This window comes from Colossoma macropomum, unplaced genomic scaffold (genome assembly GCF_904425465.1).
Source record: "Colossoma macropomum unplaced genomic scaffold, Colossoma_macropomum, whole genome shotgun sequence".
NCBI classification, from domain to species: domain Eukaryota; kingdom Metazoa; phylum Chordata; class Actinopteri; order Characiformes; family Serrasalmidae; genus Colossoma; species Colossoma macropomum.
Window position 1 is genome coordinate 3693344 of NW_023494786.1, and position 14254 is coordinate 3707597.

At 41.5% G+C, this 14254-nt stretch overlaps 2 protein-coding genes across 5 annotated transcripts in view; one reads left to right on the plus strand and one right to left on the minus strand.

Annotated features, from left to right (window-relative positions):
• LOC118798374 (diacylglycerol kinase delta-like) overlaps positions 1-7636 on the minus strand; it is a 45483-nt gene extending 37847 nt beyond the window's left edge. Inside the window, exon 1 of one of the 4 annotated variants that reach the window (XM_036557809.1) lies at positions 7511-7636. In XM_036557809.1, coding sequence (XP_036413702.1) covers positions 7511-7636 — 126 coding nt within the window. Of the gene's footprint in view, positions 1-2004; positions 2108-4831; positions 4894-7510 lie in introns of those variants that run through there. The other 3 variants (XM_036557829.1, XM_036557823.1, XM_036557815.1) reach the window with 3 other exon arrangements.
• A 3444-nt stretch (positions 7637-11080) lies between these two features.
• Positions 11081-13929, plus strand: LOC118797285 (complement C1q tumor necrosis factor-related protein 7). The gene is made up of 5 exons (XM_036556598.1): positions 11081-11181; positions 11991-12261; positions 12443-12523; positions 12853-12933; positions 13013-13929. Exons 1-5 carry the CDS (start codon positions 11161-11163, stop codon positions 13927-13929), a joined length of 1371 nt encoding a protein of 456 aa, XP_036412491.1. The 5' UTR covers positions 11081-11160.
• Positions 13930-14254: the final 325 nt, after the last annotated feature.

A 14254-nucleotide genomic window follows, 5' to 3' on the forward strand; every position in this document is an offset into this window, starting at 1 on the left:
TGCTGATCTTCAGGGTTAAAGGGTGATTTAGCAGTTCTACATTAACTCCAGAGTTTAAGACCATTTATTGTTAAACTGTGTTGAACGATCAGCAGAGCTTTATTTTACTGTAAAGGAGGATTATTTTATTTTTACCTACAAACCTAATTCTGCTGTGGAGCCACAACAGGGTAGTAAAAGAGCCGCATGTAGCTCTGTTGCTGACCCCTGGTTTAATGTGTAATTTGATGTATTTCCATCAGGATGTTTGAACAATATTTGTAAACAAATTTGAAGAGAAAAAATGGTTAAAATTCAGTCACGAGATCTTCACTAAATGAATGTGTTGATTTGACATTTTGTCACATTACACTTTTTGTCCTCCGTAGTTTTGATTACACGATCCGCTTACCCAAAAAAACAGACCTGACCTCATTAATCGCACCTGTTTGTGTGCCAAATTGCCCCATTACACCAATGCTGGAATATTTCATGCTAAACTGGCTGCCATGCTGCCTCTTACCACGGTTAGACCATCTAACATCAGGTTTTCAGCAGTTAATGCATGAAAATAGCCTCAATGCAGAACTACAATATTGCAAAAAAAAATAATAATAATAATAAGAAAGAAAGAAAGAAGAACACTTGATTTGTACTGTAGATTTTGCGTGACGGGGTGGCCAGCAAATATTTTTTATTTTATTAAAATTAAATAAAAAAAAAATTAAAAATTATATTTTATTTTAATATGTATTATTTCTTATAGTTATCTCAATAAGTAAAATTTACATTTTATAAGTAGCTATAAAAATGGCTGCATTCCTTAAAATATATATTGTTGATTTAGGAACAAAGAGTAACTTTACAGAAGAAGAAAAAACTTCCTTAACTTGTAACGAAGGTCAGAGTAAACAGGCTTTATTCTAAGTGGTGTTGGAGCATCTCTGGTCTGTTCATCATGGTTTAAGCATGTCATTTAAACTCAGTGTAAAAGGTAACAGGAGCTTTCAAACTAAAAATTAAAGTAAAAAATGACATACAAGGTTTTTGCGCAGCAGCGACGATCTGAAGTGTGAAAAACACACTAGCACGTTTCTGTCTCTCACATACGGCGTCAGATGTTGTGGACCAGCTCACTGTTTATGCAGTGCCAACAAACTATATGACATAATGCGTGAATATTCAAAAGCAACTGCATTTATTTTCTAATAATAATCACAATAAACAAATACCAAACCAGGAGATGTCTGGTAACAGTCGGCTGTGGCTACAAAGCAACATCACGGCGAAATATTACATAATGAACAGCACAACGGCTTTAATATCTTGGAACTACCTGTTTTGTGTGTGTGTGTAAATTTATATATATATATATTTTGCTGCTGTCGGAACAAAACCTTGTATCTCTATTTTTGTTTTTCAGTTTTTGAAATAATCTGAAAATGCCTGTTGACCTTTACACTGTGTTTAAATTTCATGATGAATGGACCAAAAGAAACGACCCAAAATTACTTTGAAAAAATTCTGGTTCCATTGACTTACATTAAAAGTGAAGTAGCCTTTTTTCTTCTCCTGTAAAGTTAGTATTTTGGAGATAGGAGGTTTTCTTCCGACAACATTTATACATGTATATGTGTATATATATATATATATATACACATACAAATATATATATACATACATATGTACACATATATGTATACACACAAGTGTTTCTAAAGCAACTTTTTAAAGTTTTATGCTGTAGAATATAATAGAAATGTTAAACTCGGCAAATAAGCAGAAATTTAGCAATATGATTAGCAAAAATTGCCACAAATGGTTTGTTCGTTTCCTATATAGGAAATGCTAAACTTACTTTCACTTAGAAAATGACCTAAATACGTTAAGTAACAACGTTACCTTTGTGCAAAATTTATATTAGGTATTTATTATTATTATTACGTATGTAAGTTTAGGTAAATATATACTATATACACACAAAATAGAACTATTCCGCTAAAACATATGCACGTTTCTCCAGACCTGCTCGCTGTGCGTCTCCATGTGAGGCTCTTCCGACTCTCTAAGCTCGTGAAGCTCATCTCGCTCTCTCCCACTGACCTTCTCGTGATGGTTTCCGCTGACAGTAAGAGGCAGTGAGGCTTCTCAGAGTGAGAGAGAGCGTCTCGGAGGACGAGCGTGTGGTTTTACTCACAGGCACATCTTCACCGCCACTGACTTCACACAGGAAGACTGACCTGCCCTACTTGTGCCCTGTGTGGTTCAGAGCATCAGCTCTGAGCGACTAACACACTGAGCAGAGTGCCTCATACCAGTCCGAGTCGAGTCGCTGAGCAGAGTGCAGGCTCCCCATCTGAGGCTCGATTCTTGTTTGATACAGGAGTTCAGCTGCTCCTCAGTTCAGGGGCTCATTTGTCATTTTTTTCATTTCATAATGCGCCAAATGTTTCAGTGGTGACAGGTCTGGACTGCAGGCAGGTCAGTTTAGCACCTGGACTCTTTTATTACAGAGCAATGCTGTTGTAATACATGCAGAATGTGGTTTGTCATTGTCTTGCTGAAATATTTAAGGTCTTCCCTGAAAAAGACGTCGTCTGGATGGCAGCATATGAAGCCAAAACATGTATACATCATTAGGCATTAACGGTGCCTTCACAGATGTGCACGTCACCTATGCCATGTGCACTAATGCCCCCTATACCATCATGAATACTGGCTTTTGAACTGTGCACTGATAACAAGCTGAGTGGTCTTTAGCCCAGAGGGCACAGTGTCCATGATTTCCAAAAAAAATTTCAAATGTTGATTCGTCAGACCGCAGGACACTTTTCCACTTCCCTCAGTCCATTTTAAATGAGCTCAGGCCCAGAGAAGGTGGCAGCGTTTCTGGATCCTGTTTATATATGATTTCTACTTTGCGTTTTAGAGTTTTATCTTGCATTTGTGGATGCAGTGATGAACTGTTTTCACAGACAGTAGTTTTCTGAAGTGTTTCTGAGCCCATGCAGTGATTTCCACTACAGAATCATGTCTGTTTTTAATGCAGTGCCGCCTGAGGGCCCAAAGATCACGGTCAGCAAATACTGATTTTCAGCCTTGTACCTTACATACAGAGATTTCTCCAGATTCTCTGAATCTTTTTGTTATTATGAACTGTAGATGGTGAAAAACAAAAGTTCTTTGCTATTTTATGTTGAGAAACGTTTTTCTTGAATTGTTGCACTATTTGATCGTGCAGTCTTTCACAGAGTGGGGAACCCCTCCTCACCTTTACTTCTGAAAGACTCAGCCTCTCTGAGATGCTCTTTTATACCCAATCACGTTACTGACCTGTTGTTAATTAACCTAATTAATTGTGAGATTTTGCACCCCGTGTTTTTTTTTAGCATTACACAACTTTACCGGCCTTTTTTTTGCCCCTGTCCCAACTTTTTTGGAACATGTTGTTGGCATCAAATTCAAAACGGGCAAATATTTTTCAAAAAACAATAAAATTTCAACATTTGATTTGTTGTCTTTGATGTGTTTTCAATGAAATATAGGGTTTAAATGATTTGCACATCGTTGCATTTAGTTTTTATTTACATTTTGCACAGCGTCCCAATTTTTTTGTAAATGTGGTTGTACATATTTATTGTGTGATTTATTGCTTATCATCATAATTTAGCACTTTTCAGGCCTCATTTAAGCCGATTAATCGATTGCCAGTCAATTAATTCCCTTTGTAAAGGGCAGCTTAAACAAAGCCTGCTTTTCCATGGTGATCATTCAGCTCTTAGTGAACAGAACCTCAGTCCGTCAGAACATTTACAGGCCACGTTTACGCGATTAATCGATTAATTTATATTAACGACTGATTATCAAAATATTAGCTTTTTGCAGCTGACCGGATTAACAATCGCACTCCTAATTTAATCAGGTTTGTTTATATTTGTTTTTCCCAGGGTGAAATTTCACAAGTCATTTAAGGTGGAGTCATGAGTCATTTAAGCTGGAGTCATGAGTCATTTAAGGTGGAGTTGAGAGTCATTTAAGGTGGAGTCATGAGTCATTTAACATGGAGTAATGAGACATTTAAGGTGGAGTCGCGAGTCATTTAAGGCGGACTCTATCTCTGCTGTGAGATGCTGCTGGTTCACAGTGAGGTTCTCACGCTGTGATGGGGCTGAAGGCCGGATGCAAGCAAGGTCGGTCCACAGTTATAGGTTTAAAATAGACTCAGTCTGACCGCAGAGACGCTTTGATCTCACCTTCAGACGGACTGAAATCTGACTGATCAGAAAAGGGCACTCATGAGTGACAGGACATTTACAGTGCATTACAGTGCATGTCATAACAAGTGTGTATCAGGGGTCGGCACACGGGTCATATCACTGTATTTTCTACTGCTCGGACCATAATGATATCACGATATCAACAAAAGCAAAAAAAATATAATAATCACAATAATACACAAAAAATAACAACTATTATTGTTATTACTAGTACTATTATTGTTGCTACTATCGTTATTATTAAAACATTATTAATTAAATCGTAAAAAGCAGAATGCAGCCAGCAGCAGAGCTTCAGCCTAACTTATTGTTCTAACTATTAACTTATTACTTTAATTATTATTAATATTAATTTATTTATTTCATCAGAACATCTGATTTGCACCATAACGTATTATTTTAGCTATTTTAACTATAAACGGTATTTTATCAGAATGTCTGAGTCGCACTGGCTTAAAGAAAAACAGTAGCTTTGCCGCTGTTTATACTCAGCGGATCAGTTTCTTCTTCGTCTGTGTCTTCTTTTAATAAAAATTAAATTAAAATTAAATTTAAAAGTACAACAAAAAACTTACTCTACCATTCCAGGTGCTTTCACATCTACCTTGTTTGGTCTGGACCTTTGGACTTTTCAGTTTGGTCCAAACTAAAATAGCAGGTGTGAAAGGAGCCTCGGACGGAAATACCAAAATATGGTCTGACCAAAAGAGGTGGTCTCGGCCCGCATCAAACGGAACCTTCCGCGGTTCGGATCATCTGCAGTGTGAAAACACTTTCTTGGAAGGTTCAGACTTTCAGAGCAATAGAGAGAGAGAGAGAGAGAGAGAGAGAGAGAGAGAGAGAGTACAGAGAGAGAGAGTGAGTACAGCAAGAGAGAGAGAGAGTACAGCGAGAGAGAGAGAGAAGAGAGAGAGAGGGAGAGAACAGAGAGAGAGTACAGAGAGAGAGAGAGAGAGAGAGAGGAAGAGAACAGAGAGAGAGTACAGAGAGAGAGAGTGAGAATGAGTACAGTGAAAGAGAGAGAGTAAGTACGGAGAGAGAGAGTACAGAGAGACAGAGAGAGAATGAGCACAGAGAGAGAGAGAGAGAGAGAGAGAGAGAGAGAGAGAGAGAGAGAGAGAGAGAGAGAGAGTACAGAGTTCAGTTCAATAAGCTTTATTGGTATGACCATATTCAGCTACAGTATTGCCAAAGCATCGTCAAAAAGGAACAAGAAAAGAGAACTGAACCTTGAACTGAACTGAACTGAGTACACAGAGAGAGAGAGAGAGAGAGTACAGCAAGTGAGTACAGAGAGAGAGTACAGCGAGAGAGAGAGAGAGAGAGAGAGAGAGAGAGAGAGAGAGAGAGAGAGAGAGAAAGAGGGAGGGAGAGAACAGAGAAAGAGAGAGAGAGAGAGAGAGAGAACAGAGAGAGAGAGACAGAGAGAGAGTACAGAGACAGAGACAGAGAGAGAGAGAGAGACAAAGAGAGAGAGAGAGAACAGAGAGAGAGTACAGACAGAGAGAGAGAACAGAGAGAGAGTACAGAGAGAGAGAGAGAGAGAACAGAGAGAGAGAGAGAGTACAGAGAGAGAGAGAGAGAGAGAGAGAGAGAGAGAGAGAGACAGAGACAGAGAGAGAGAGAGAGAGTACAGAGAGACAGAGACAGAGAGAGAGAGTACAGAGAGACAGCGAGAGAGAGTACAGAGAGAGAGAGTACAGAGAGAGAGAGAGACAGAGAGACAGCGAGAGAGAGAGAGAGAGAGAGAGAGAGAGAGAGAGAGAGAGAGAGAGAGAGAGAGAGGATAATCATTTTTCTCCATCCTAACAGAAGGTGCTGCCCGGCGAACTGACCACACGCTGACGTCAGACACACACTTCCCTCACACTTAAGAAGACGGTTCTTCAGGGGTTCTTCAGTAAAGACGGTGCTTCTAAATTAAACCAGGGAACGATCTGCATGATTAAAGCGTTCCTCAGATTGACGCCACCGATCAATCCAAAAAGACTGACCTTGTAACTATAGCAGAACCCTTTTTGGTGCTATAAGGAACCATTTACAACACATTCTCCGTCAATCTGAAGAACCGTTTCACCATGCAGAGAACCATTTAATCACACAAACGTCTCTTTGAGTGTTCATGTTTCCATCTAGAACAACTTTCTTCAACTCGACTTTGTGTTTTCACTGATTTGGATAGAAATGGTAAACTGCATTCGCTTTGGCAGAGTCAAATATATCTGAATGTAATATTATTTACATTAAGATTAATAATTAATAATTATCATTATTAAGAACATGCAGAAATTGTGAATATAAAGAAAATGACTTTTATTTTGTTTCTCTGTGAGACTCCTTGCTTAGCTGCCCACACTTTTGCCCATTTCCTCTTATGTTTACATCAAAAGGAGGTTCAGTTAGCTTTGAAAAATCTGTTGATCTGCCCACGTCACAGTAAACACAAATAAAAACAGGGTTTCTGATTCGTTTTTTATTAATAGACTGATCAGCAACAAAAGGTGTGTTTTGATCGAACATATTAAAACAGTTTCAGTAAAAAAAAAAAAAAGAAATTTTGTAACTTTAAAAGCATTTAAAGACTGAAATCACACGTGTGGGAAATTAATATGCTTCATAAACGACATTAACTCTCCACATTAAGTTAAATTAAATTTTTATTTTAAATTAAATTTTTATTTTAAACTAATGTTTCAATGTAAAAAACACCAAAAATATGAATATATCCAAAAAAGCAACTACGCTGCAGGGACCTAAAATTGCTATTAGCTGCAGAAAACACAAAATTATATTAATTTTTCATATTTTATTTGTGCTTTTTTTAGCTCTAAGCGTTGCCAGTTACTGCACATTCAATGTAAATAACAGTGTAATACTCTGCGCCTCCTCCGCTGAACTGCTGTCTGAGCTTCATTCTGCATTTAAAACACCATTAATAATATTATTATTAATTAAAACGTTCAAATTAGCACTTTTTAAAGCGTCACTAATTCAGTGCGGTGTGAATGTACGAGCCGCAGCGCTGCTGAGCTGATGCTCTCTCCGCTGAACCGTTATCTGAAAGCAGCTGCCTCTCTCAGCGTGACCGCGCGTAAGTGCGCCTCTGGCGCCCGCAGCGCTCAGGAAACACCGAGGCTGCGGTGAGGCCTGCAGCGCTGGGCTGGAGAGCCAGACCCCTCTCCCCCGGCTCCGAGCCCCGCTCCCCGGCTAGGCTGCCCCGCTCTCCCACTCCCCCCCGGCCCCGCGGCACCCACCTTACTGCGGATCTGCCCCGAGGTGGACACTTTGCGGATGAGCTTGTGCGGGGAGCCGCGGTGCTCCGGCTCGCTGTCCGAGGAGTCCTCCAGGCAGCGCGGCGCCTCACAGCCTGCCGCCGCCATCCTGCGCCACGCCGCCCACAGCGCCGCCCAACGGGCGGACAAAGCGACGCAGACCGGCCGGCCATCCGCAGAACCCCCGCGGACACAGAACCAGCAGCGGCGCGGATACAGAGCTTGGTGTGGCGCCCCCCAGCGACCCGAGTGAGCATTACAACAGCACACACTCTTCAAAAGATTCTTTAGTAAAGAGAACGGTTCTGTTTAGAGCAATGAGTTCTACATAGAACCATTTGCAGGATTAACTGGTTCTCTGCACGGTGAAATGCTTCTTCAGACTGATGAAGAATGTATTGTATATGGTTCTGTGTAGAACCTTTTTGAAAATGGATCTATACAGCTAGTACCAAAAAAGGGTTCTGCCATTGTCACAAGCTTAACATCATATAGAACCATACAACACGTTCTCTATCAATCTGGAGAACTATTTCACCACACTCAAAACAAGATGGTTCTCCAAAACAAGATGGTTCTTCAAGGGTTCTTTAGTAAAGACAATGGTTCTATTGAGTACTATGGTTTCCAGATAGAATCATCTGCATGCTTAATATGTTCTCTGAATGGAGAAATGGTTCTTCAGACTGACAGAGAATGTGTTGTATATGGTTCTATGTATAACCTTTTTGAAAATTGTTCTATATGGCTAGCACCAAAAAAGTGAAACGCTCTGTTCTAGATAAACTTACAGTGCCAGAACTGTTTACAGTGGTGGTGATAGGAACCAGACGCCCACCTCTAAAAGCTCCCTCACAGAAAGTTACTACATGAAATGGTTATGAATTCACTGTCTGATGACTGAGACACTGTTTTATGATAGTTTTGAGAGGATTTTTTTAAAGATTTGTTTTCAGATTTCATTTCAAATTATTCATTTATTGGTTTAACGGACAAATAAATGCTGCCACCTTCTCTGGGCCCGAGCTCATTTGAAATAGGCGTTTTTCACGCACGGAGGAGGGGTCAAGTTCCGGGGGAGGTTATGTGTAAATGCCGCTCTGCTACGAATATGGCTGCATTTCATTATTCGCATCTTTGGCTGAACTCCCACGCTTTAGGCAGGACAATGTGGTCAGAATTGTGGGAGAGCTATTGAGCACCAAATGTGCAAAACTCGATAAAGGATATAAATTCTTTTTTGAGCAGTTTATTTTTGATTATGATGGTAAATCGTTAGCTGGTTCCCAGTGTTGTAGTTAGCTAGCTAGCTACCTTACTTAATGTCACAGACAGGATGAGTAATGTTAGGTAGTTTCACCATTCCTCAGATTTAGAGATCTTTAAATATGTGTCTGTTTAAGAAGTAAATAAACGATGTCTAACATGAATTATTATGTTAAATTATACCATTCTCAGTGTATAATGTTGTAGATCCGTGTAAGGGCTCGGTGTTACCAGTTCTTAAAGAAAAGCGAGGAACCACAGAGACTAGAGGTCCAAAGACTTCAAAGAAGTTCGAAGGAGTTGAACCAGTCCATTGTTACAACATTGCAGTTCACGAACCCATTTTAATCTACGCAATTAGATTTACTGTATTATAAGCTGATTCACTGTTACGTTTAAACTGTATGTATCACATATAGCCACACATCTTTCCAGTAACCACCTGCCATTACCTGGGTCACAGAAGTTCTTTGATGCCAGTCTCGAGGGTCTCATACACAAGCCATGGTTTCGGTCCATAACAAAAACCCACACAGACATGGGGAGAACATGAAAACTCAACACATACGACTGTTCAAATGTAGCACAAAGCTAAACGTGTAGAAATTAAAGTGTAGAAATTAACAGTGGTTGTTTTTGAAAATTTAGAGGTATATTTTAATAACAGCATTTCACACATAGTGTAAGTAATGGTTGCCTCATATGTACACCGTATATGCGCGTCCTCCTTGGCTTGTTCTTCCTCCTCTATCCCCGACATATCCTGCTCCACCACCCCTCCTCCTCATTAGCAGAGTCTCCGAGGCGGGCCCTCACTCTGCTATACTTGCTCGTTGACTCCAAATGAAACGACATGGTACTGCACCCCTTTTCAGCCATGCTTTTCCCTTCGGTGTAACATAGATGTCCGACAGGTTGAAATGAGCGCTGCACACATACGTGCTGTTTCAAATTAGTTAATTAGTTAATTTCTGAGCTGTTCTTCAGATGGAAATGAATGAAAACTCAAAAATGGAAATGATTTTGCACAGAACTTCCCAAATCGGAAATGTCGACCCCAGAAATGAGAGAAAGGCTCACGGACTGAGGCGTAGTGGAAAAGTGTCCTGTGGTCCGACGAATCAACATTTGAACTTTTTGGAAATCATGGACACTGTGTCTTCCGGGGTAAAGACCACTCAGCTTGTTATCAGTGCACAGTTCAAAAGCCAGTATTCATGATGGTGTGGGGGGCATTAGTGCACGTGGCATGGGTGACGTGAACATCTGTGAAGGCACCGTTAATGCTGAATGATATATACATGTTTTGACAACATATGCTGCCATCCAGACAACGTCTTTTTCAGGGAAGACCTTGGTTATTTCAGAAAGACAATGACAAACCACATTCTGCATGTATTACAGCAGCATGGCTCCGTATTAAAAGAGTCCGGGTGCTAAACTGACCTGCCTGCAGTCCAGTCCTGTCACCACTGATAACATTTGGTGCTTTATGAAATAAAAAATACGACAAATGAGCCCCTGAACTGAGGAGCAGCTGAAATCCTATATCAAACAAGAACAGGAAAACATTTCACTTTCTAAACTACAGCAGTGTCTCCTCAGTTCCCAAACACTTACAGAGTGTTGTTAAAGAAGAGGTGATGAAACACAGTGGTAAATATGCCCCCCGTCCCAACTATTTTGGAACGTGTTGTTGGCATCAAATTCAAAATGGGCATATATTTTTCAAAAAACAATCAAATTTCTCAGTTTCAACATTATTAACCTTTAAAAATATGATTTGCATGATTTGCACATCATTGCATTCTATTTTTATTTACATTCTGCACAGCGATCCAACTTTTTTGGAAACAGGGCTGTAAATGATTTAACACTCATATACTGTACTGTGTTACTGTGCGTGAGGTGTTGAGAGAGATTTTGCTGATGGTGAGGCAGTTGGCATTCTATATTGAAGCCGGAACGGTGCAGGCGTAACCGTAGCCGGAGGGGAGCATTTGGGGCACAGGTCCGCAGGGCATTGTGGGTAACGGAGCAGCGTGGGAGAGGTGCAGCATACAACGGAGGAACAACATAAACAAAAAACTTAAAGAAGAGCCTAAAGAAAAGCGGAGCTGGAAACAGGGTCAGTCGCTGGGCGGAGTCACCCTGAGTGAGTGTGGGGGGGGGTGGTGGATCCCTCAGGACCACATCCTCTCTCCTTTTACACCGCTTCCTCCCTGCATAACACATAACACACGCTCTACATTAGTGCAAATGGGGTCACCAAACTTCAAAGGGGACCCTACAGGTGTGAGTGTGCAGGTATATAAGTGCGCCCTGCGGGACTCACTGACTAAACCTCAGCTCTGTCTGTGTGAGTCATGCTTCATCAGTGGAAAACGGTGAGTGGCCACAGATCATCAATTTTAAAGTTGAATTTTACAGTTCTGAATTTCAGTAGGGATGGGAGAGTGCGGGGGCACAGTAAAATGACCAGAGCTGACTTGGATTCCTTGAAATTTGGATTTTACTACATTTTATAATAAATTAGTAATATATGACACATTATTGTTCTGTTAAAGTATTATTAGATGTTGAATGAGCTTAGCTGTTTTTTAGTACAGTTTTAATGAAACTGTTTAAATTTTAATTGAATCTGTAACACTCTTGATCAGTGTCCACAGATGTGTTTGAGTGTGTTGTTTTAACATTTTGAGCTTTGACATTTTAATTTCAGGCAAAATTTTGTCAGTGACAGTCAGAATTAAACAGAATTCTCTTGGCTACAGTTGGATTCAGACAGAATTTTCTTAGCTACAGTCGGGTTCAGACAGAATTTTGTCGGGATAAAATTGGATTCATACGGAATTTGGTCAGGATATAATCAGATTCGCATAGCATTTTGTTGGAATAAAGTTGAGTTCAGACACAATTTTGTCAGGATACAGTCGCATTCAGATAGAATTTTGTCAGCTACAGTCGGTTCAGACAGAATTTTGTTGGGATACAGTTGGATTCAGACGGAATTGGGTCAGGATACAGTCAGATTCACGTAGAATCTTATTGGGATAAAGCCAAGTTCAGACAGAATTTTGTTGGGATACAGTCGGGTTCATTCATGAATTCAATTATCAAGAGAACGTTCTCAGGTTCAAATAAAAAAAGACCATATTAATCCTCTAAGTCTTTTCCCTCCACGCTCTCTCTGTAGATGTGGAGCCCCTTGGCTCTGTGGTTTTTGGTGGTCCGCTGCATGTCTATGCCAGAGGACCGCAGCTTCTCCCCGACAATTTTGCCCCCTGACACCCTGCCACTTGACCCTGGAGTGACTCCAGGACAAATCCCTGACCTTTCCTACTGCCAGATGCTTCTGGAGGCTCCAGTGCCGCCCCCTGCTGACCAGGTGCCCTGGTTCTGTATGTGCTCAACCTGCCCCAACAACATGGGGCAGAAGGGAGAACGAGGAGACCGTGGACTACCAGGTATATAAACACACACATAAACACATTTTAGTCCATGTTTTAGAGCTATTTTAGGTTATAGTAAAGTTCAGGTCATTTTTATTCTAGCCAATCACAGAGACGCTGAACATAGCCACATTTTACATTCATGTTTTGAATTTTGATGCATGATTTTTCTTTAATGTGTGTGGTTTAATAACAGGAATTCCAGGCCACTCTGGGCCAAGGGGGCTTATGGGAGTCCGCGGCCCACCGGGGTTGACTGGTCGTCAGGGGTTAAAGGGTAAGAATAAAAAAAAATTCTCACAAACAAACACATACACAGTAAGATAGATTCATGTAAGAATGTGTGAAGAATCTCTGTCAGAACAAAACATTAGCTGGCAACAAGATAACTGAGCAACAGGAAACTGATAACTTAATGCAACAGGATTTTGGGAAGTTTCTATAGGTCCATTCATTATGAAATGTTCACATACCGCAAAAAGGCAGCTAGATTTCAATCTGAGAGCGAAAATATTCCAGAGGCAAGTAAAAGTGTGTACATTTTGTTTGGCCTTGCTGATTACGGATTTGATTACTTAAGTACTGTAATATAATCCACACATACAGGTCAGAAAGGTGAAGAGGGAGTGAAAGGTGATCTAGGTGTAGTGGGACCCCAGGGCACCAAGGGAGAACCTGGACCAAAAGGTAAGCAAGAAACATTGATCTGATTTTTCAGACAATAACTCTCACCAACAGTCGCTCTAACCACGTCTCTGTGTTTCAGGCGATAAGGGTGAGCCTGGTGTGGATGGGCCAGCAGGTGACCCTGGTCCGAAGGGAGAGGATGGTCAGTGCCCAGTCAACTGTGAGAGTGTGCAGGGGCCTCCAGGTGAGCCTGGTCTGCCAGGCCCTGCAGGTCCCCCTGGAATACCCGGGCTAAATGGCGATCCAGGTGCGAGGGGTCTGAAGGGTGATCCTGGAATTGTGGGCACCCCTGGCATCCCCGGTACTCCTGGTCAGAAAGGAGAGCAGGGCTTAGAGGGCAACTGCAGCTGCCATGACGGAGCCAAGGGGGACACAGGGCCTGTGGGGTCAAAGGGAGAAAAGGGGGAGGAGGGTATGGCTGGACCTCAAGGGATGCAAGGGGAGACAGGGCCTAAAGGTGATCAGGGTGATATGGGAATGATGGGAATTCCTGGTCCATGCAGCCCCACTGTCCAATCAGCTTTCTGTGCTGCGATGAATACCGTGCTCCCGCCCCCCAACTTTCCAGTGGCCTTCACGCGGGTCATCTACAACCTGCAGCAGCACTACAACCCAACCACTGGTATCTACACGGCACCCGTTAATGGCACCTACATCTTCAGCTACCACCTTGTCGCCTTCGGGCGCATTCTCAAGGTCGGTCTGTTCTGGAACTTCCAGCCTGTGGTGAAGAGCACAGAGGTGACCGAGCTGGGCTCCACCTCTCAGCAGGTGACACTGCACCTGAGTGAGGGAGACAGGGTGTGGCTGCAGGTGCGTGACACCGGCAGTAATGGCTTGTACACGAGCAGTGAGTCCAGCAGTACCTTCAGCGGATACCTGCTGTACCCGGACAGCTGCGACGTGATATTTGGCCGAGAGTTCCACAAACCAGAGCCAGAGACAGATGAAGTTTACAGCTGGGGGGAAATTGACACAACCAGCCTTCAACCTTAAACACTAAAAAAAATAATAAAAATAAATCTTTTAACTCCAACCCATTGACCAACAACACAGTTTAGTGTTTAGTATTTAGGAATTAGGCCTTAAAGTCTTAAGACCTAATCTCTAAATACTAAAAAATAAATAATGATACCAAAACACAAAACTCTAAACACTAATCACCACATCCTAATACGTGAAGACTAATCCAAAAAATGCGTACACTCTACACCCTAAACAGTAATTACCACAACCTAATCCATAAACACTAATCCCAAAATCCCTACACCATAAACACCATAGAAAACTCTAAGCAATAGACTCTAAACGTAGCACTAAT

What these genes read in the sequence shown, in the direction of transcription:
- LOC118797285 (XM_036556598.1), top strand. Translation starts at nt 11,161, where the DNA reads ATGCTTCATCAGTGGAAAACG. An exon ending in AGGAGACCGTGGACTACCAG is followed by an intron (nt 12,262 to 12,442) that starts GTATATAAACAC and finishes GTTTAATAACAG; the next exon opens with GAATTCCAGGCCACTCTGGG. An exon ending in TGGTCGTCAGGGGTTAAAGG is followed by an intron (nt 12,524 to 12,852) that starts GTAAGAATAAAA and finishes CCACACATACAG; the next exon opens with GTCAGAAAGGTGAAGAGGGA.